Below are 18,154 nucleotides of genomic sequence, written 5' to 3'. Positions count from 1 at the left end.
ATATGCATAGATTTAGCTTTAAAACAATTTAAATGAAAAAAACAAGTTACAGATATATGTATAATATGATGTCTTTTATGTTAAAAATACTTATATATTTCTATGGGAACAAATATCTATGAAAATGCATTGAAAAAAGATTGGAAGGATATCTGTCAAATTTGTAACTGATTATCTCTGGCGAGGAGAGGAGGGAACCAGGTTTGAGGGTAGGTATTAAAGGAACTTCAATCTTATATTTAATATTTAAGATTGTTTTCAAAGAATGTGTATTTGAGTATTACTTGTATAATTAAAATTGCTAACAAAATACCAGCTCAGTTTTAAAATACTAAGTATGTATTTTGTATTGATTACTTTTCTTCTTTCTTTCTTTTTCAGAATGTAATGAATAAGATGCACACAATCAGCGTACCCTACTCTGTTATGAAAACCTGTCCTCTCTCTTGGGTCCAAAGAGTACATGCTCACAAAGGTAGTCACCCGCAGCATCTGAGCTTTAATTATGTGACTGTTTGAATTAAGATTTCAGGGATTTCAGAGATTTTCAAATTGCCCTTGTTAGAAACATTTCTATGCCCCTGTCCCTTAACAAATTGTAGAGTTTAGTTACTACAGAATTAGGTACCTTGCCTGTTCATCTCACTGATGTCCTCTCTTAAGCATTGAGATGAATTTTTTCCAAATGTGAGCCTTGAATTAGATTTGAGTGTCTTGGTATTCACAGTTTCCTTGGCTGGGATACTGTGACCTGCCTAGAGGGTCTCAGTGAACAAACAATTGTAGGTCCAGTCAGTTGTCTAAATGTGATAATTTCTGCCTCTGAGCTATTGGCACAGTCTCTTTGAAACCGTTTTTATCTTCTCCAAGCAAATATCATGATTCCCCAAATAAGTAAAAATGTTTTTATTGTGGTATATTACATATGTCCCAAATTTATTGTGTATGTTAACTTCATCCCTTTTGAATTTATAGCCAAGGTAGCTTTAGTAAAATGTCGGGACTTGCACTGGGCTATGATGGCACATCGGGACCAAAGAGACGTGAGCTTGAGTTCCCTCCGAATGTTAATTGTGACTGATGGAGCTAACCCCTGTGAGTATTTCTTCATTGTGGATCTGGGAATATCCTGTGTTTTGATAGATTAGGGTTTTTTGCCCTGTACTAAGATATAATTCACATACTGAAAAACTCACTCATTTAAGGTGTGTAATTCAGTGGTTTTGGTATATTCACGAGTCGTGTAACCATCATTACAATCTAAGTTTAGAACATTTTCATCACCCAAAAAGAAACCACATGCCCATTATCAGTCACTCCCCATTTTTCCCCCTGCCCCAGCCCTAGACGACTGCTAATCTATTGCCTGTCTCCCTAGATTTGCCTATTCTGAACATTTCTTATAAATGCAGTCATACAGTATGTGGTCTTTGTGATGGGCTTCTTTTTCTGAGCATGTTTTCAACGTTCATCCATGTTGTAGTATCTGTCAGTACTTCTGCATTCCTTGTTACTACCAGGAAATCGTCCATTATATAGTTATACCACATTGTATTTACTCATTCATCTTTTGATGGATCTATAAGCTTTTAAGTCATTCTTTTTTGCTCATTCATGTATAACCTCTTTCTATCATGTAACTGGGTATTCCTGTGTTACCTACTTTTCTCTACAAGCCCCCAAATCCTGATCCTTCACACAGTAGAATCAGGTAGAGCACTACACTGTTTGTCATAAATGGACTTTGTTAGTAGTCACATTGATCATCATAGTTTAAAACACAGACATGGGCTTGACCTTAATATCATATAGAAGGTGGAGCTAAGCCAATATTAAATTGCACTGGCTATGACAGTTCCTCAGGAAGAGTTGCTAAATTATAAACTGGCTGCATATTGCCTGCAGTGTTATCTCTGATACTGATTTGTCAGTTTCATAGGAGCAGCCTTATTCCAAGGTGTAACTTTAAATAGTGTCAGTGACCTTTTATGGGCTGGATGAGCATTAATTTGTCCTTGAAATATATCAAACCATCTCACAGGGACAGTAAAATATTTGCGTGGAATTAACAATATACAATATGAGTTCTCATGAGAAATAAGTATGTCAGCTTTCTATTCTTTACCATTTTCCTACAGTAATGAAAATCACAATTTTAGCTTCAGGTTGATCTGTTCCAACTCCTTAGGGTCCGTGTCATCCTGTGATGCCTTCCTGAGTCTGTTCCAAAGCCATGGACTGAAGCCTGAGGCCATCTGTCCGTGCGCCACGTCTGCTGAAGCCATGACTGTAGCAATCCGCAGGTACTGTTCAGGATGTCAGATGCTCTTGATGTATGTTACAACTTGGATGAAATGTGCAGTATTTACCAGGTGATGACAAAGGGATGTTAACTAATTTTCTAAGCAGTTTCAAGCATCTCATTTTTCCTACTCTTGCTCAAAGTGTATGCAGTAAACTGAAAAATTTAATTGATATTTCGTATTTGTGAATTAGCTCTTTTTCTGTGCCATTTTGCTCTTCGGAATCCATAGCACCTTAGATTAGAAATAGACTGTTCTTGATTGTAGCTTAAGTATAGATAGTATATCTATAGTATATTCAAGACCATTATGTATGTAAGTATCAGTGAATGTGTGTGTGTGTATATAGATATACTTTTTTTTTTTTTTTTTTTAGATAGGATCTCTCTTTGTCACCCAGTGGCATGATTATGGCTCACTGCAGCCTCAACCTCCTGGGCTCAAACAGTCCTCCTGCCTCAACTTCCTGAGTAGCTAGGACTACAGGCATGTACCACCACGCCTGGCTAATTTTTAAATTTTTTTGTAGAGATAGGTTCTTGTTATGTTGCCCAGGCTGGTCTCGAATTACTGGCTTTGAGCAGTCCACCTTCCTTGTCCTCCCAAGTGCTGGGATTGTAAGCATGAGCCACCAAGCCTGGCCCAGTACGCAATACTTGATGATGATAATAAATGACCATTTTGCTGGTTTATGTGTTTACTACACTACATTTTTTTTTTAATTTAATTTTTTAAAGATGGGGTCTTTCTCTGTTATCGAGGCTGGAGCACAGTGACACGATCATTGTAGCCTCAACCTCCCAGGCTCAGATGGTTCTCCCACCTTAGCCTCCCAAGTAGCTGGGACTACAAGCGTGTGCCATCATACCCAGCTAATTTTTGTATTTTTTGTAGAGATGGGGTCCCACTGTGTTGCCCAGGCTGGTCTTGAACTCCTGGCCTCAAGCAATCCTCCTGCCACAGCGGTTGCTGGGATCACAGGTGTGAGACACCACACCCAGCTCTAATTTGGCATATTTTTGGGAGAGAAAATGGAGAATTTTTTTGGTATTGTAGCCAGAGGAAATTTGTCTTCCTACGTATTTGTATTTTTCCCTTGATGTTATTTCATTCACCAAACTTGATGGGTTCTTCTTTTCAGGCCTGGAGTTCCAGGAGCCCCTTTGCCAGGAAGAGCCATTCTCTCAATGAATGGATTGAGCTATGGGGTAATACGGGTCAATACTGAAGATAAAAATTCAGCACTGACGGTCCAGGATGTGGGGCATGTAATGCCTGGTGGTGAGTTGCAAGGAGCATCATTTGGTTTTTCATAAAGATTTGTCATCAGAGATAATAGAGCCTGATAAAATACAGAATCCCAAACGAGGAACCCTTAATTCAGTACTTAACGCATTTAATTTCTCAGAGCCTCTATAATAGTTAAGTCATTATGATTATGCTGACCTTCCAGCAGTATTGTATGACTTACCAGTTGTGAATGCTTCAAGTCCATTTCTTTACCGGGAAGGCCAAATACTGAGAGATGTTAAAGTTACCTGGTTTTCACTGTAATTGCCAAGCCATTGGGACTGGCAGAAAATTAGAGCATACTGCTTCCAAGAGTGTTTGAGTTTGACCTGCCTAAGGGTAACACCTCATTCATCTAACCTGTTTATTTGGGCTTTGCATTCATCGTTAATATGTCACTGTCTCTACAAGCTTTACATTTCAAATATACCTATGTAGTTTCAGGTTTATGTTTAGCATTCCTGTTTGGTATTTTTACTTAATGCCACTCAGTAAAGGCAGGACTTTCTTGGGTTCACAGGATGAAGCTGTTATTTTACAAAGGTTTTCTAGAATCTTTGTCCTTTAACCTGTATTTTCTGTACGTTAGGGATGATGTGCATTGTGAAACCAGATGGACCTCCCCAGCTCTGCAAAACAGATGAAATTGGAGAAATCTGTGTTAGCTCCAAAACTGGAGGCATGATGTACTTTGGGCTTGCTGGTGTGACAAAAAATACATTTGAGGTACATGATATTAACATTTCACAGGGAAAATGTTTGGGGATTTCAGGATGTTACGAGGGCAGATCCCCTGGTTGATGGGACATAGCATAACATGTGGTTGAGAGTGTGTACTCTGGAGCTAGACTTGCCTAAGTTCAAATTCTGAACTTAGGTCACTAGTTGACCTTGGGTGAGTTGGTTAACCTCCCTGTGCCCCAATTTCCTTATCTTTAAAATGTGAGTAATAATTGTACCTATGTCATAGGATTGTTGTGAGCACTAATTGAGTTAATGTTTTATAAAGTGCTTAGAAAGAGCATCTGGCATATAGGAAGTGCTGTTGTGTATCTGTTAGATTTTTTAAAAGGGTAAGATGAGCTGGGCATGGTAGCTCATGCCTGTAATCCCAACACCTTTGGAGGTTGAGGCGGAAGGATTGCTCCTACTGAGGCCAGGAGTTTGAGACCAGGCAATGTAGCAATGTAGCAAGGCAATGTAGCAAGATCCCATCTCTACCAAAAAATTGAAAAAATTAGCCAGACATGGTGGTGCATGGCTGTGGTCCCAGCTACTCAAAAGGCTGAGGCAGGAGGATCCCTTGAGCCCAGGAGTTCAAGGCTGCAGTGAGCTATGATCATGCCACTGCATTCCAGCCTAGGGGACAGAGCAAGACCCTGTCTCAAACACACACACACACACACACACACACACACACACACACACACACACAACAAAACCAAAAAAAAAAGGGTAAGAGGCCTCACAAAAATTCACTCTGGTGAATTTGCCATGGTTTGAGCTTTGTAAATTCAAAATTTAATTTCGAGAGTAAACTCCAATTATGCTCAGTTACTAATTAAAAATGAAGACTGTCCTTTCACAGGAGTCAGGTTGCTCATATTATTCAGTCTTTCAGTCAGACAGATATTTTTTGAGCACCTTTAATGTGTCTGGCAATGTTCCAGATGCTTGGGGTGCATCAGAAAACAAAACAAAACTCCTTGTGGAGCTCACGTTCTTGTGGGGCCAGCACATTCTAGCTAGACTCGCACATGGTTTTCCTGCAGGCACTTCTGCATGCGAAGCCAGGTTGTAATGGAAACTTTGCCTAGTGAACCTAGAAGTCAGAACAGGGGCGGTTAATTGTCTACATTTAATAATTGGAATTAACCTGTCTCAGGATACATTTTAGGGACGAGAGAAATTCAGGTGGCAGCCACATCCCTCTTCACACAAGACAGAGCTTATATAAGCACTCCTATTTTTCAGTTCTTTGAGCTTCTTTTTCTATAATCTAGACTAGTGATTCCCAGGATGGAAGGTTACAGGCATCTACTGTCCCATTTGAAATCAGTGCATGTGATTACATACTAACAGATGTAACTTCAGAGAAAGTATCATCTCTGTGATACCATATCTGTGCTCTCCATGATGTGGTACCTGAAAAGGGCTAAGAGCTCCTGGGCTGAACCTTATCTTTGTGTTTACCCAACCTAAAATGGTTTATATCACTTACTAAATGTCTTTCTCATAACTATTACTACTGTGCTCTTGCCCAGCATTCAAAAGCTGTGTGCAATTCACCATGCCAGGAGTGGGCATTCATAAGCTCTTCAAGCATGTGTTTACTGCCAGTCTCTTGGTTTACTTTCCTAGGTGATTGATTTACCTCCCTTGAGTGTATATACATGTAACTAATTTAAATCTCACCCTATTTATTTCTGTCACCCAGGCTGGAATACGGTGGCTCAATCATAGCTCACTGCAGCCTTCAACTCCTGGCCTCAGGTGATCCTCTCATCTTGGCCTCCCAAAGTGCAAAGATTACAGGCATGAGCTGTTGCGCCTGTAATTTTTCTTCATTGACTTTTCCTTACTAAAAACAAGAGCCTCAAGCAGTGTTTGAAGATACTGATATTTTGTTTCATTACCTTTCCTATGAGGCAGTTCACTAGCCAGAATTCTCAGACTTAATACCAAACTGCTAGGTCCATAGTGTTGAAGAAAATTTAAAATCTGCATTATAAATTTAGTGATAGTGAAGTAGAATAAAAATTGTACCAGAAAAGGACAAAGCTAGTATCTGGGTTTTCCAAATTAAAGTTCCCAGTATTTTTCTTACTGGCTTCTTAAATTTAAATCCTGAGAGAGTTTACCAATGTAGTTAACATTTCACTGGAGAAAAGATCTAGGTTTTAAATTTGTTTTGTGGTTTGTTTTTTTGTTGTTGTTGTTTTTTTTTTAGGTGGGGTCTCGCTCTGTCGCCCAGGCGGAGTGCAGTGGTGCAATCTCGGCTCACTGCAACCTCTGCCTCCCGGGTTCAAGCAATTCTCCTGCCTTAGCCTCCCAAGTAGCTGGGATTACAGGTGCCTGCCACCACGCCTGGCTAGTTTTTTTGTATTTTTAGTAGAGATGGGGTTTCACCGTGTTGGCCAGGCTGGTCTTGAACTCCTGACCTCAGGTGATCCACCCTCCTCAGCCTCCCAAAGTGCTGGGATTACAGGCGTGAGCCACCACACCAGGTCAAGATCTAGTATTGACTAGTCAGAAAATAAAAATATTTTATAGATAATGCTACCAGGGAGAAAAACTTTTGTGACATGTATGACAACAGTTGATTTTCCATCACTCCCATGTGCTAGCTATTTGAGGCAAGTGAAACTCACTTCATCTGTAAAATGGAAATACTAATGCTGTTTCTATAGGATTAATTTGAGGATTAACTGTAAAGCAAGTAAACCTGTGCCTGGTACTGATAAGCATTTAGTGTTGTTATAATTATTATTTTATATAAAAAATAAATCTTAAAAATTATCCAGATGAGGCTGGGAGCAGTTGCTCATGCCTGTGATCCTAGCACTTTGAGAGGCTGAGGTGGGTGGATCACCTGAGGTCAAGAGTTCAAGACCAGCTGGGCACGATGGCTCACACCTGTAATCCCAGCACTTTGGGAGGCCGAGGCAGGCGGATCATGAGGTCAGGAGATCGAGACCATCCTGTGAATGGTGAAACCCCGTCTCTACTAAAAATACAAAAAATTAGCCAGGCATGGTGGCGGGCGCCTGTAGTCCCAGCTACTCGGGAGGCTGACACAGGAGAACGGCTTGAACCCGGGAGGTGAAACTTGCAGTGAGCCAAGATTGTGCCACTGCACTCCAGCCTGGGCGACAGAGCGAGACTCTGTCTCAAAAACAAAAAGAGTTCAAGACCAGCCTGGCCAACATGGTGAAACCTTGTGTACTAAAAATACAAAACTTAGCTGGCTGTGGTGGCAGGCACCTGTAATCCCAGCTACTCAGGAGGCTGAGGCAGGAGAATCGCTGGAACCCGGGAGGCGGAGGTTGCAGTGAGTCGAGATTGTGCCATTGCACTCCAGCCTGAGCAACAGAGCAAAAAACTCTGTCTTAAAAAAAAAATTATCCGGGTGCTGTGGTTCACACCTGTAGTCCCAGCTATTCTGGAGTGCGACACGGGGGATCACATGGGCCGAGGAGTTCAAGGCTGTACTGAACCATTGTTACGCCTGTGACTAGCCACTGCATTCCAGCCTGGGCAACATAGTGAGACCTCATCTCTTAAAAAAAAAAAAAAAAAAAAAAAAAAAAAAAAAAAAAAAAAAAAAGGAGGGGTGGGGAGCAGCTATCAGGTAGAAAAAATAGGTAAGAGACATGAATAGGCTACTCACAAAAGAAATACAAATGCCCAGCAAATAAAGGAAAAGAAATTCAGACATATTACTTATAAAATGCAATTAAAGCAATAATGGGATTAATGTCTACTGTCTTGAATTTAAAAAAATTTTTTTAAGTCTGAGTATGGTGGCTCACTCCTGTAATCCCAACACTTTGGGAAGCCAAGGCAGGAGAATTGTTTGAGGTTAGGAGTTCAATACCTCTGGACAATGTAGCGAGACCCATCTCTACAAACGAATTAAAAATTAGCCAGGCGTGGTAACCCGCACCTGTACTCCCAGCTCCTTGGGAGGCTGAGGTGGGAGGATTGTTTGAGCCTAGGAGTTTGAGGCTGCAGTGAATTATGATTGCACCATTGCACTCCAGCCTGGGCAACAAAGTGAGACTATATCTCATTTAAAAAAAAAATTTTTTTTTTTAATAAATTAACAATGGGATATATTTTTCGGTACCAGATTGGCAAAGTTTGGAAAAATGGATAGCACATAGTATTAGCCAGAACATGGGAAAAACCAGACATTCTAGTATGGTATTAATGAGTGTAAATGGATACAACAGTTTTATAGGCCAGCCAATTAAAATTGAAAAGACTCATGCCTTTTGTACAGATGTATAAATGAATACAGCAATATTCATTAAAGCACCTTTATAATAGTGAAAAATTATAATGGCCTATCCAGCTGTAATAAAAGACTGGTTACATTCTAATAGCTACAATTTCCTGAATACTGATTCTGGGTCAGATACCATACTTGTTTCTGCAAATCTTTTTGCATTCCTTAATCTTTACTCCAAGCCTGTGAGAGGCACAGAGTACTCCATTAAGTGGCTGCAAAACAGAGGCTCATAAAAATCCAGGCACTTGCCTAAAGTCTATGTTACTAGTAAGTGGCAGAGCCAGAAATTGAATTGACACCAACGACTATGCTGTCCTGTCCCCCATGGAGTGGCTAAGTGGGCTAAGTCAACTCTTACTAACTTGGAAGGGTATCTGAGATATATTTCATGGAAAAGCAAGTTGCAAAAAGTATAATATCTGTTTGAAAAAAAAAAAACTCAGCACATTTATTTATATATACTTTTTAAATATGTTTTATATATATATTTATATATATGTATCTTCTTAAAAGTCTAGAGAGATAAACAATAAATTGTAATTATTTCTTATCTCTAAAGGGATGGAATTACTGGATTCACTATTACATTATTTTTTCACTGAGCATGTATTTTAATAAAACTTTTTAAAAATCACATATACTTTCTAAGAAAAAGCAAAGTTTTTCACTTACTTCATTTTGTCTCTTAGGTAATTCCATTGAATTCTGCAGGCTCTCCTGTTGGGGATGTGCCATTCATCCGATCAGGATTGCTGGGGTTTGTAGGGCCGGTAAGTGATGCTTTCATGTTGATTTTGTTACGTTTGATCCAAATATTTGGACTTTAATTCACAGAACAGAACAAATTCTGATTAGTCCAAGAGTGTTACAGAACCACTTCACTTATATTTAAAGCAGTTCTTGTAAGGATGTCATAAAATGAGTTAGTGTTTATCATTTCCACTACTCAAGTTCATTTGACTCCTTCAAACTAAGACATTTTTTATTTTCTTTTTTCCCCCGCTGAGATCAGAAGACATGATGAGACTTTTTTTATTTTAAGAACTCTTTTCACTTATTCTCACTATCTCGCTCTGATTTGATTAATATGTTGCAATAAGTTAGAAGAGTGCTGGAAAAAGTTATCTTCAGTAGCAAAGACAAACTATAATACATAGTATACAGAGCATTTTCATGTAAATGATTGGCACTATGTGATGTGTAATAGTGAATCCTTTGAGTGAAAACAGTTTGGGCCGGGTGTGGTGGCTCATGCCTGTAATCCCAGCACTTTGGGAGGCCGAGGTGGGCGGATCACCTGAGGTCAGGAGTTCGAGACCAGCCTGGCCAACATGGCAAAACTCTGTGTCTACTAAAAATACAAAAATTAGCTGGGTGTGGTAGCATGTACCTGTAATTCCAGCTACTTGGGAGGCTGAGGCAGGAGAATCGCTTCAACCCAGGAGGTGGAGATCACGCCACTATGCTCCAGCCTGGGCAACAGAGCGAGACTTCATTTCAAAAAACAAACAAAAAAAAAACCAAAAAAAAACAGTTTGTTATTCAGAACACAGTATTTATAGGTACAAGATTAGAGACAATCAGGACATTAAAAGCCTGTTCTCAAAGAGCTCACAGTGAACTTGATGAGCCAGAGGATGGCAGAGATCTAGGTCATGGAGGGGCTTTGCGTGATATCATGGGAAGTAGGATTTTATTTTGTAATTAATAGTCATTATTCCTAGCTAAGCCCATATTCCTCCATTCAGCTCTAATTACCTCCTACCCTGTCTTCTTTTCCACTTAACATCTTCAGTCATATAAGAGATCTAATTTTATTTTATTTCTTCCTTGCCATTTATGGAGGGGCAGGGTGGGTGAGGACATAGATCTAGGAGAATCAACTCTATACCTTTGTCTTGACTTTTTCACTTAGCACCAGGAAATTCTCAAAGACCCACCTCCTTTTAGCTTACAGCTCCATGATTGATGTCCAAAATGGAGCTCCAAGCCTTTCATCTGTATTCCAAGAAACAGGGAAAGGTGCAGTCCTCTTCTTCAAAGGAAGATTCCTTGAAGCTGCTGTGCAACACTTTCACTTATTGGTCTGAACTAGTCCTGCAGCCACACCTAGATTCAAGGGAGACTGGAATGCAATCTTTATTTTGGTCAGCCATGCCCAGCTAAAAATTATCCTACTGTGAACGAAATGGAGAAATGGACATTGAAGGAATGACAGTGACTGTCTCATTCTCTTACCAACACTGTAGCTTTTCAGCCTTTGTTGGAAATGGCTGCTTTTTTCCTGACATACGGGTTGAACCAGTAGCTTGTTGAGGATATGGGTTATGTCTTACATGGCCCAGTCACTGTGTAGGGCACTACATTGTGCTTAGTAAATCAGTGAGTGACATTCACATGGAAATAACTACTAGGTAGGTGAATGTGTGTAAATGGACTAAGAAATTTAGAAATTCTGTAATGAATGAGAAAAGGTAATTTGCTGCAAATGAGTCTGGGAAGATTATTTATGCAGTGATGCTTTTGGGGATTTCATAGCAGTTCCCTGCTGCTTTGTTTTCTTATTGGAAAAGAAAGGCACCTACAGCATTCCTTAGACCTTTCTTTCTTAGCCTATTTCTAATCCTGCCAGATGGAAACAGCATTACCCTTACCAACCTGAGATGGTCATTCTCCTATTTAAACTGTTTTAATCTCCTCCTAATTCCAATAGTAAATGAATACATTTTTCTTCCTCTGTATCCTCTGAATAGAAACATAAGCAGACTAACACATAAATCATGGCTGGGAAAATCAGCTATGCTTGGGTGGATTCCTAGTTGCTTTCTTAATGAAGTTCCTCCCTAAAATAAATATGAGTAAATTCCCTTCTTAGGTATCCTGTGAGACTTCATTGGCTGTAAGATGCCACTCTTTCTTTTCCCAACTGATTTCAGAGATGTCAGGGTGTGAAATGCTTTCTCTAGAATCCATAAAATATGGCAGTTGTGTTTTTAATACTTTTTAAATGAGATTTATTTAAAGGCAGGAAGTTAAAAGATGTCTGTTTTACTATTTAAATCATGGAAATCAAGGGAAATCATCATTACCTTTCAGGGTAGTTTGGTGTTCGTGGTTGGGAAAATGGATGGCTTACTGATGGTTAGTGGTCGAAGACATAATGCTGATGATATTGTTGCTACTGGATTGGCTGTAGAATCAATAAAGACTGTTTATAGAGGAAGGTGAGTAGTACAAAATTCAAATGTTAGCACCTTTTAATGGAATCTAAATAGATCTTCACATGGTGATTTCAGTTGTATTTTGTAGGTTCTCTTTCCAAGTGATCAGATTGTTTTTGTTAAGCATTGCATAAGCCTGGCTTTTTTTTTTCTTCTTCTTCTTCTTCTTAGCCTGGCTTTTAATATATATTTCACAACATCTGGTGCTTCAGCTGTAACTAAGAGAATTAAGATGCAACTATATCCTTTACTTCAGATTTAACATATTACCATTGTTGAATCCTGAGGACTGAGGAGAATTCTAAAACATTAACTTCCTGCATTTCTTCAGTGCAAAAGTAGTGCCATTCAGACTAACTGATATAGATGCTACTCTGTAGGCATTTACATCTAAGAATTGTTTCTCTTGTTTCTAGTTAAATTATACCGTTTTAATGTGGGGATTGACATAGTGCATAATTTCAAATTCCATGGACAAAGTCAATTAGATATCTTTTTTCTTTGCTTATTAATGTAAGAAAAGATATTTGCTACATATTTGAGTAGTTGATGTCCTGTTCAGCAATTTGCAATCATAGATGTATCTCTTTAAGGCAAACTTAGTGTCCCTTTAGTTTAAGAAGTACAAAAAATTAGTGAAACAGTTTCTGAAATGTATAGTTTTTTTTGTAGTGGTGTGGCTTCCTATGAGATGTAAAGTCCATGGGGCACTAGATCTGCCTTTGGTCACAGTCATATCCCAGCAATCAGTAGTGCCGGACACCTGGTAGGTGTTGGGTGAATGTGTGTGGAAGGAAGGAAGGAGGGTGTCAGGCAGACATGCCGGCAGACTCTGCTCTCCGGTGCCTTCCCATTCTTTCATGCATTCATTCAACAAATACTCATTGGGTGCCAACACTGTGCCGCTGTCCTGGAGGCTTCGGCTGTGGCAGTGAACAAAACAGGCCAAGTCTCTGCCCTTGTGAAGCTCACATGCTTGTTGTGGGAGACAGACAGGAACCACATAAACAGGGCAATAGATAACATGTGAGACAGTGACAAGTGCTGTGGAGAAAAACACATGGGGGTGGGGGTGGCCTGCCAGTTTCTATGAGGTGTCCTGGGAGTGCCTCGCTAGTAAGGGGACATTTGAGCGGAGACCTCCCTCAGAACCAACTTCATCCTCCCTCCCATGGCCTTTCAGGTCCACTGGGATCTGCCCTGGCCTGGCTCTGACCTCTCTCCCTCCCGGTCTCTGCTTCACCACTTTGCTCCAGGCACACTGGCCTTCTTGCTGTTCCTCAAACCTGCCAAGCTCGTCCCTACCTCAGAACCTTTTCGCTTTCCGTTCCTTCTGCCCGGAAACCTCTTCCTCCAGATCTTCACGTGGCTCGCGTCCTCACCTCATTCAGGTCTCTGCTCCAATGTCCGCTCCTCAGGGAGGCGCCCCCCAGCCACCCTGCCCTCAGTAATACGCCACCCTACACACCACTCCACCCCCTGTATATTGCAACATGGCATTATTCTGTATTTATTTGTTTGTTCTGTCTCTAACACATAAGTGCCACAAAGACAAGAACTTTGTCTTATTTACCACTATGTCCCCAACATTCATGACAGTTGTGCTTAATACATATTATTTAAATGAATGAATGCTCATTTTGAGAGTAATGATTATGACATTTTCTTTTCTAAGCTACTCGTTTTGGGTAGCATGGTGGGGTTGTCTCCTCTCTGTAATTCCAGTTAAACAAAGCAAATAGGACTGGTTGTGAAGGGAGTCCTGATGTGTTTGATCTGTCTCTCTTAGAATTGCTGTGTTTTCTGTGTCTGTATTTTATGATGAGCGCATTGTGGTGGTTGCGGAACAAAGACCTGATGCTTCTGAGGAAGATAGTTTCCAGTGGATGAGCCGCGTGCTGCAGGTGAGCACACTTTGGGGTCTGTGTCAGGTCAGCGGTGGCAGCAACCACTGCCTAAGCATTTCATTTTCTTCGATCAGCCAGTAATGCCACCTTACTTTTTCTTGCCAATCATTGCTTACATACTCTGGGTACTATAGCAAAATCAGATAATTAATACCATTTCTCCTTGTGGACCACATGGTATTTTTCTGCTCAGGTTGCCAAAAATAATGGAATTGACTTGCCTCAGCAAATTCTTTCATGCCTGAGTGTTTACTAGTGAAAGTTTTAACTGTCATATGTGGAACACATCTCTGGCAGTAATCAATCCACTTGTCAACAGTCAGTCACAGTTTTACTGTGTGTCATAAGTGGTGCCGATGGTGTGAGGGATCCAAGAAAATACAGCTATTAGCTTTACTCTGAAGGAGCTTTCCTGTGGGGCTAGAGATGCTAGGTGAGATAAACCATGAGGGAAGGAGAATGCTTTGGGCACAGTCTAAGCAATATGTCTGTGGTGGGGAGCAGGCTAGAGTGATGACAAGAGCCTAGTCTTCACTTAGAATCATAGACTTGGAATCCCAGCTCCACTTCTTACCAGATATGTGCCCTTAGGCAAGTCATTTAACCTCACTGAGTTTATTTCCTAACCTGCAAAGTAGGATAAAATTATCTGTTTTATAGAGCTATTGGAAGGATTAAATGAGGTAATTAATTGAAGTATATAGTACCTGCACTCAGTAAATAATGATGGTGATTGTTATTATCCATCTTTACCAAAAATTTTTTTCTAAATTATCCAGGCATAGGCCAGGCGCAGTGGCTCACGCCTGTAATCCCAGCACTTTGGGAGGCCGAGATGGGCGGATCACGAGGTCAGGAGTTTGAGACCATCCTGGCTAACACGGTGAAACCCCGTCTCTACTAAAAATACAAAAAAAAAAAAAAAAAATTGGCGTGGTGGCAGGCATCTGTAGTCCCAGCTACTCGGGAGGCTGAGGCAGGAGAATGGCTTGAACCCAGGAGGCGGAGCTTGCAGTGAGCCGAGATCGCGCCACTGCACTCCAGCCTGGGCGACAGAGCAAGACTCTGTCTCAAAAAAAAAAAAAAAAAAAAATTATCGAGGCGTAGTTGTGTGCACCTGTGATCCCAGCTACTTGGAAGGCTGAGGTGGGAGGATCACTTGACCCAGTAGGTCAACACTGCAGTGAGCTATGATCATGCCACTACAGTTCAGCCTGGGTGACAGAGGAGGACCCTGGCTCAAAATAATAATAATAATAATAATAGTAATAATGAGCCAGGTGCTGTGACAGGCACCAGTAGCCCCAGCTACTCAGAAAGCTGAGGTAGGAGGATCACTTGAGCCAGTGCTGTAGTGCACTGTGGTCGCACCTGTGAATAGCTACTGCACTCCAACCTGCGCAACATAGCAAAAACCCATCTCTCAAAAAATAAAAGATTGTGAGAATAGTCTCCAATTAGAGAGGACCACTTCCTCTCAATTAATATTCCCTTTCATTCTCTGTCCCTTCATTCTTCTTTATTTTTCTACTTAGCACTTAACATCTTGTATATTTATTGTTTTCTACATCCACTGTAATATAAGGCAAGGCCAAGACTTTTTTGTCTCTTTTGTTCAGGGCTTGATCCCCAGAGCCCGGTAGCTATGCTAGCAAACGTCATAGTAGGCTCAGTAAATATTTGTTGGCTAAATGGATGGTCCAAAGAAAGTGTGGCCTGTTCTTGCTGTACTTAGGTATCAGTGGAAGTCTTCCCAAGATCTATAACTTCTCTACTTGGGGAATTTGAATTTATTAACTGCTAGTTAATAGCAATGTTGTAGAAACAATGCAAGCATGAGATGGTGGTATTGCTAGATGACTGTTTTGTTGTTTTTTTTTTTTTTTTTTTTTGAGATGGAGTTTCTCTCCTGTTGCCCAGGGTAGAGTGCAATGGCACGATCTTGACTCACTGCAACCTCCGCCTCCTGGGTTCAAGCGATTCTCCTGTCTCAGACTCCCAAGTAGCTGGAATTACAGGCACCCGCCACCATGCCCAGCTAATTTTTTGTATTTTTAGTAGAGACAGATTTTCGCCATGTTGGCCAGGCTGGTCTCGAACTCCTGACCTCAGGTGATCCACCCACCTCGGCCTCCCAGAGTGCTGGGATTATAGATGTGAGCCACGTCACCTGGCTGCTAGATGACTTTTAATATTTCTTTCTATCCTCAGGGTCTGTAATTCTGAATTATCAGCTGATACTGTGTAGGCTATTTGTAGTAGAAAATCAGAAAAGAAAATATACTGAAGATAGACTAGTCAGGAAAGACTATGAAGAAGGTAGAATGGGGCAGATCTCTGAAAGATGGCTAAGGGGCAGACGTGCAAAGAGAATATTTTTCATACCAATCATATTTTCAGTCAGAAACCTTATTTTGTTCAGAATGAACTTTGGGGCATGTAATGGTAGAAGATTTGGTGAATTACACATTTTCTTCTATTATTGAAAAGTGAGTATACCTGACATCTCCCAAGATATTTGTTACTTTTCCCTGGAAAGCAACTATAGGAATTAAATACAGTGCCAATTTACTAATCCAAACTCTTGTGAAAGTCATTTGGGTTCCAATTTGGGCATGAGATAACAGTCCATTCTTTTCGCAGTTTTTGTAACTTACCAGCTCGGAGCATTCGAGTCCATAGTAGAACAGTAAATGACGCCATGTATTCTAATAGATTAAAGGCCAGAGGTTGTTGAATTCCAGGTCTGTGTATAACATAAACTAAATACCTAACTCAGCACCTTCTAAGGAAAGGCAGTTAGTAGATGACTTATCAGATGCGTTTTTAATGAGGAATTCAGGCTACATGTAGCACATTTGCTAACTTTCCATGTATTCTAAAAAAAACACAGAAACTTAGGAACTCTGCCAGACTTTCCATTTCCCAGTCATCTGTATTGGTTGGTAGGATAGTCTGAGGATTGTGATTTTCAAGTTTATTCTTTTGCCCCTTTAAATTTTTGTTTGTTTGTTTGTTTGTTTTGTTTTTGAGACGGAGTTTCACTCTTGTCTCCCAGGCTGGAGTACAGTGGCACGATCTCGGCTCACTGCAACCTCCACCTCCCGGGTTCAAGCAATTCTCCTGCCTCAGCCTTCCAAGTAGCTGGGATTACGGGCACTCGCCACCACACCCAGCTAATTTTTGTATTTTTAGTAGACGGGGTTTCACCACGCTGGCCAGGCTGGTCTCAAACTCCTGACCTCAGGAGATCCACCCACCTTGGCCTCCCAAAGTGCTGGGATTACAGGCGTGAGTCACTGCACCTGGCTCCTTAAATTGTTTTAATAAAAGGCCTTGGCCATGCATGGTGGCTCATGCTTCTAGTCCCAACAATTTGGGAAGCTGAGGGTCACTTGAGTTCAAGACCAGCCTGGGACAACAGAGCAAGACCCTTTGCTCTACAAAGAATAAACAAATGAATAAATAAATTAGCTGGACGCCACTGCCTGTGGTCCCACTTACTTGAGAGGCTGGGGTGGGAGGATCACTTGAGCCCAGCAATTTGAGGTTATAGTGAGCTGTAGTCATACCATTGCACTCCAGCCTGGGTGTCAGAGCAAGACCCTGTCATTCATACATACATACATACAGCCTTGTCCTTTTTTTAGGTTTGACCTTTATAACTGTGGGTCCATTCTACTTCTAAGATTGTATCTCTTGTTCAATAAGACCTATGGGTAATACAGTAGAAACCTCCTAACTAGTATTAACAGTTGGTCAGTTTTAGCCAGGCATGATGGCTCATGTCTGTAATCCCAGCACTTTGGGAAGCCAAGGCGGGCAGATCACTTGAGGTCAGGAGTTCAAGACCAGCCTGGCCAACATGGTAAAACCCTGTCTCTACTAAAAATACAAAAATTAGCCAGATGCGGTGGCACACACCTGTAATCCCAGCTACTTGGGAGGCTGAGGCAGGAAAATTGCTTGAACCCGGGAGGTGGAGGTTGTGGTGACCCGAGATTGTGCCACTGCACTTCAGCCTGGGAGAAAAAGCGAGACTCCATCTTAAAAAAACAAACAAACAAAAAAGGGCTGGGCACGGTGGCTCACACCTGTAATCCCAGCACTTTGGGAGGCCGAGGCAGGTGGATCACGAGGTCAGGAGTTCGAGACCAGCCTGGCCAACATAGTGAAACCCCGTCTCTAATAAAAATACAAAAAATTAGCCGGGCTTGGTGGTGGGCACCTGTAATCTCAGCTACTCCGGAGGCTGAGGCAGGAGAATTGCTTGAACCCAGGAGGCGGAGGTTGCAGTGAGCTGAGATCACGCCATCGGACTCCAGCTTGGGTGACAATGCAAGACTCTGTCTCAAAAAAATAAAATAAAGTTGATTGGTTTCATAAAAATGAGAAATTCTTCAAGTATTAAATTTTAAT

The 18,154-nt window shown here is 41.0% G+C and overlaps 1 protein-coding gene across 17 annotated transcripts in view; it reads left to right on the top strand.

Annotated features, from left to right (window-relative positions):
• DIP2B (disco interacting protein 2 homolog B) overlaps nt 1–18,154 on the top strand; it is a 246,269-nt gene that overhangs the window by 192,469 nt on the left and 35,646 nt on the right. For all 17 annotated transcript variants that reach the window (XM_063786675.1, XM_063786674.1, XM_054664234.2 and 14 more), the window contains 8 exons: nt 382–475; nt 976–1,095; nt 2,189–2,303; nt 3,445–3,584; nt 4,183–4,319; nt 9,297–9,377; nt 11,704–11,831; nt 13,618–13,732. In XM_063786675.1, the coding sequence (XP_063642745.1) occupies nt 382–475; nt 976–1,095; nt 2,189–2,303; nt 3,445–3,584; nt 4,183–4,319; nt 9,297–9,377; nt 11,704–11,831; nt 13,618–13,732 (930 nt within the window). The remainder of the gene's footprint in view (nt 1–381; nt 476–975; nt 1,096–2,188; nt 2,304–3,444; nt 3,585–4,182; nt 4,320–9,296; nt 9,378–11,703; nt 11,832–13,617; nt 13,733–18,154) is intronic.

Source organism: Pan troglodytes, chromosome 10 (assembly GCF_028858775.2).
Source record: "Pan troglodytes isolate AG18354 chromosome 10, NHGRI_mPanTro3-v2.0_pri, whole genome shotgun sequence".
NCBI classification, from domain to species: Eukaryota; Metazoa; Chordata; class Mammalia; order Primates; family Hominidae; genus Pan; species Pan troglodytes.
This window is presented reverse-complemented; position numbering and strand designations above follow the sequence as displayed.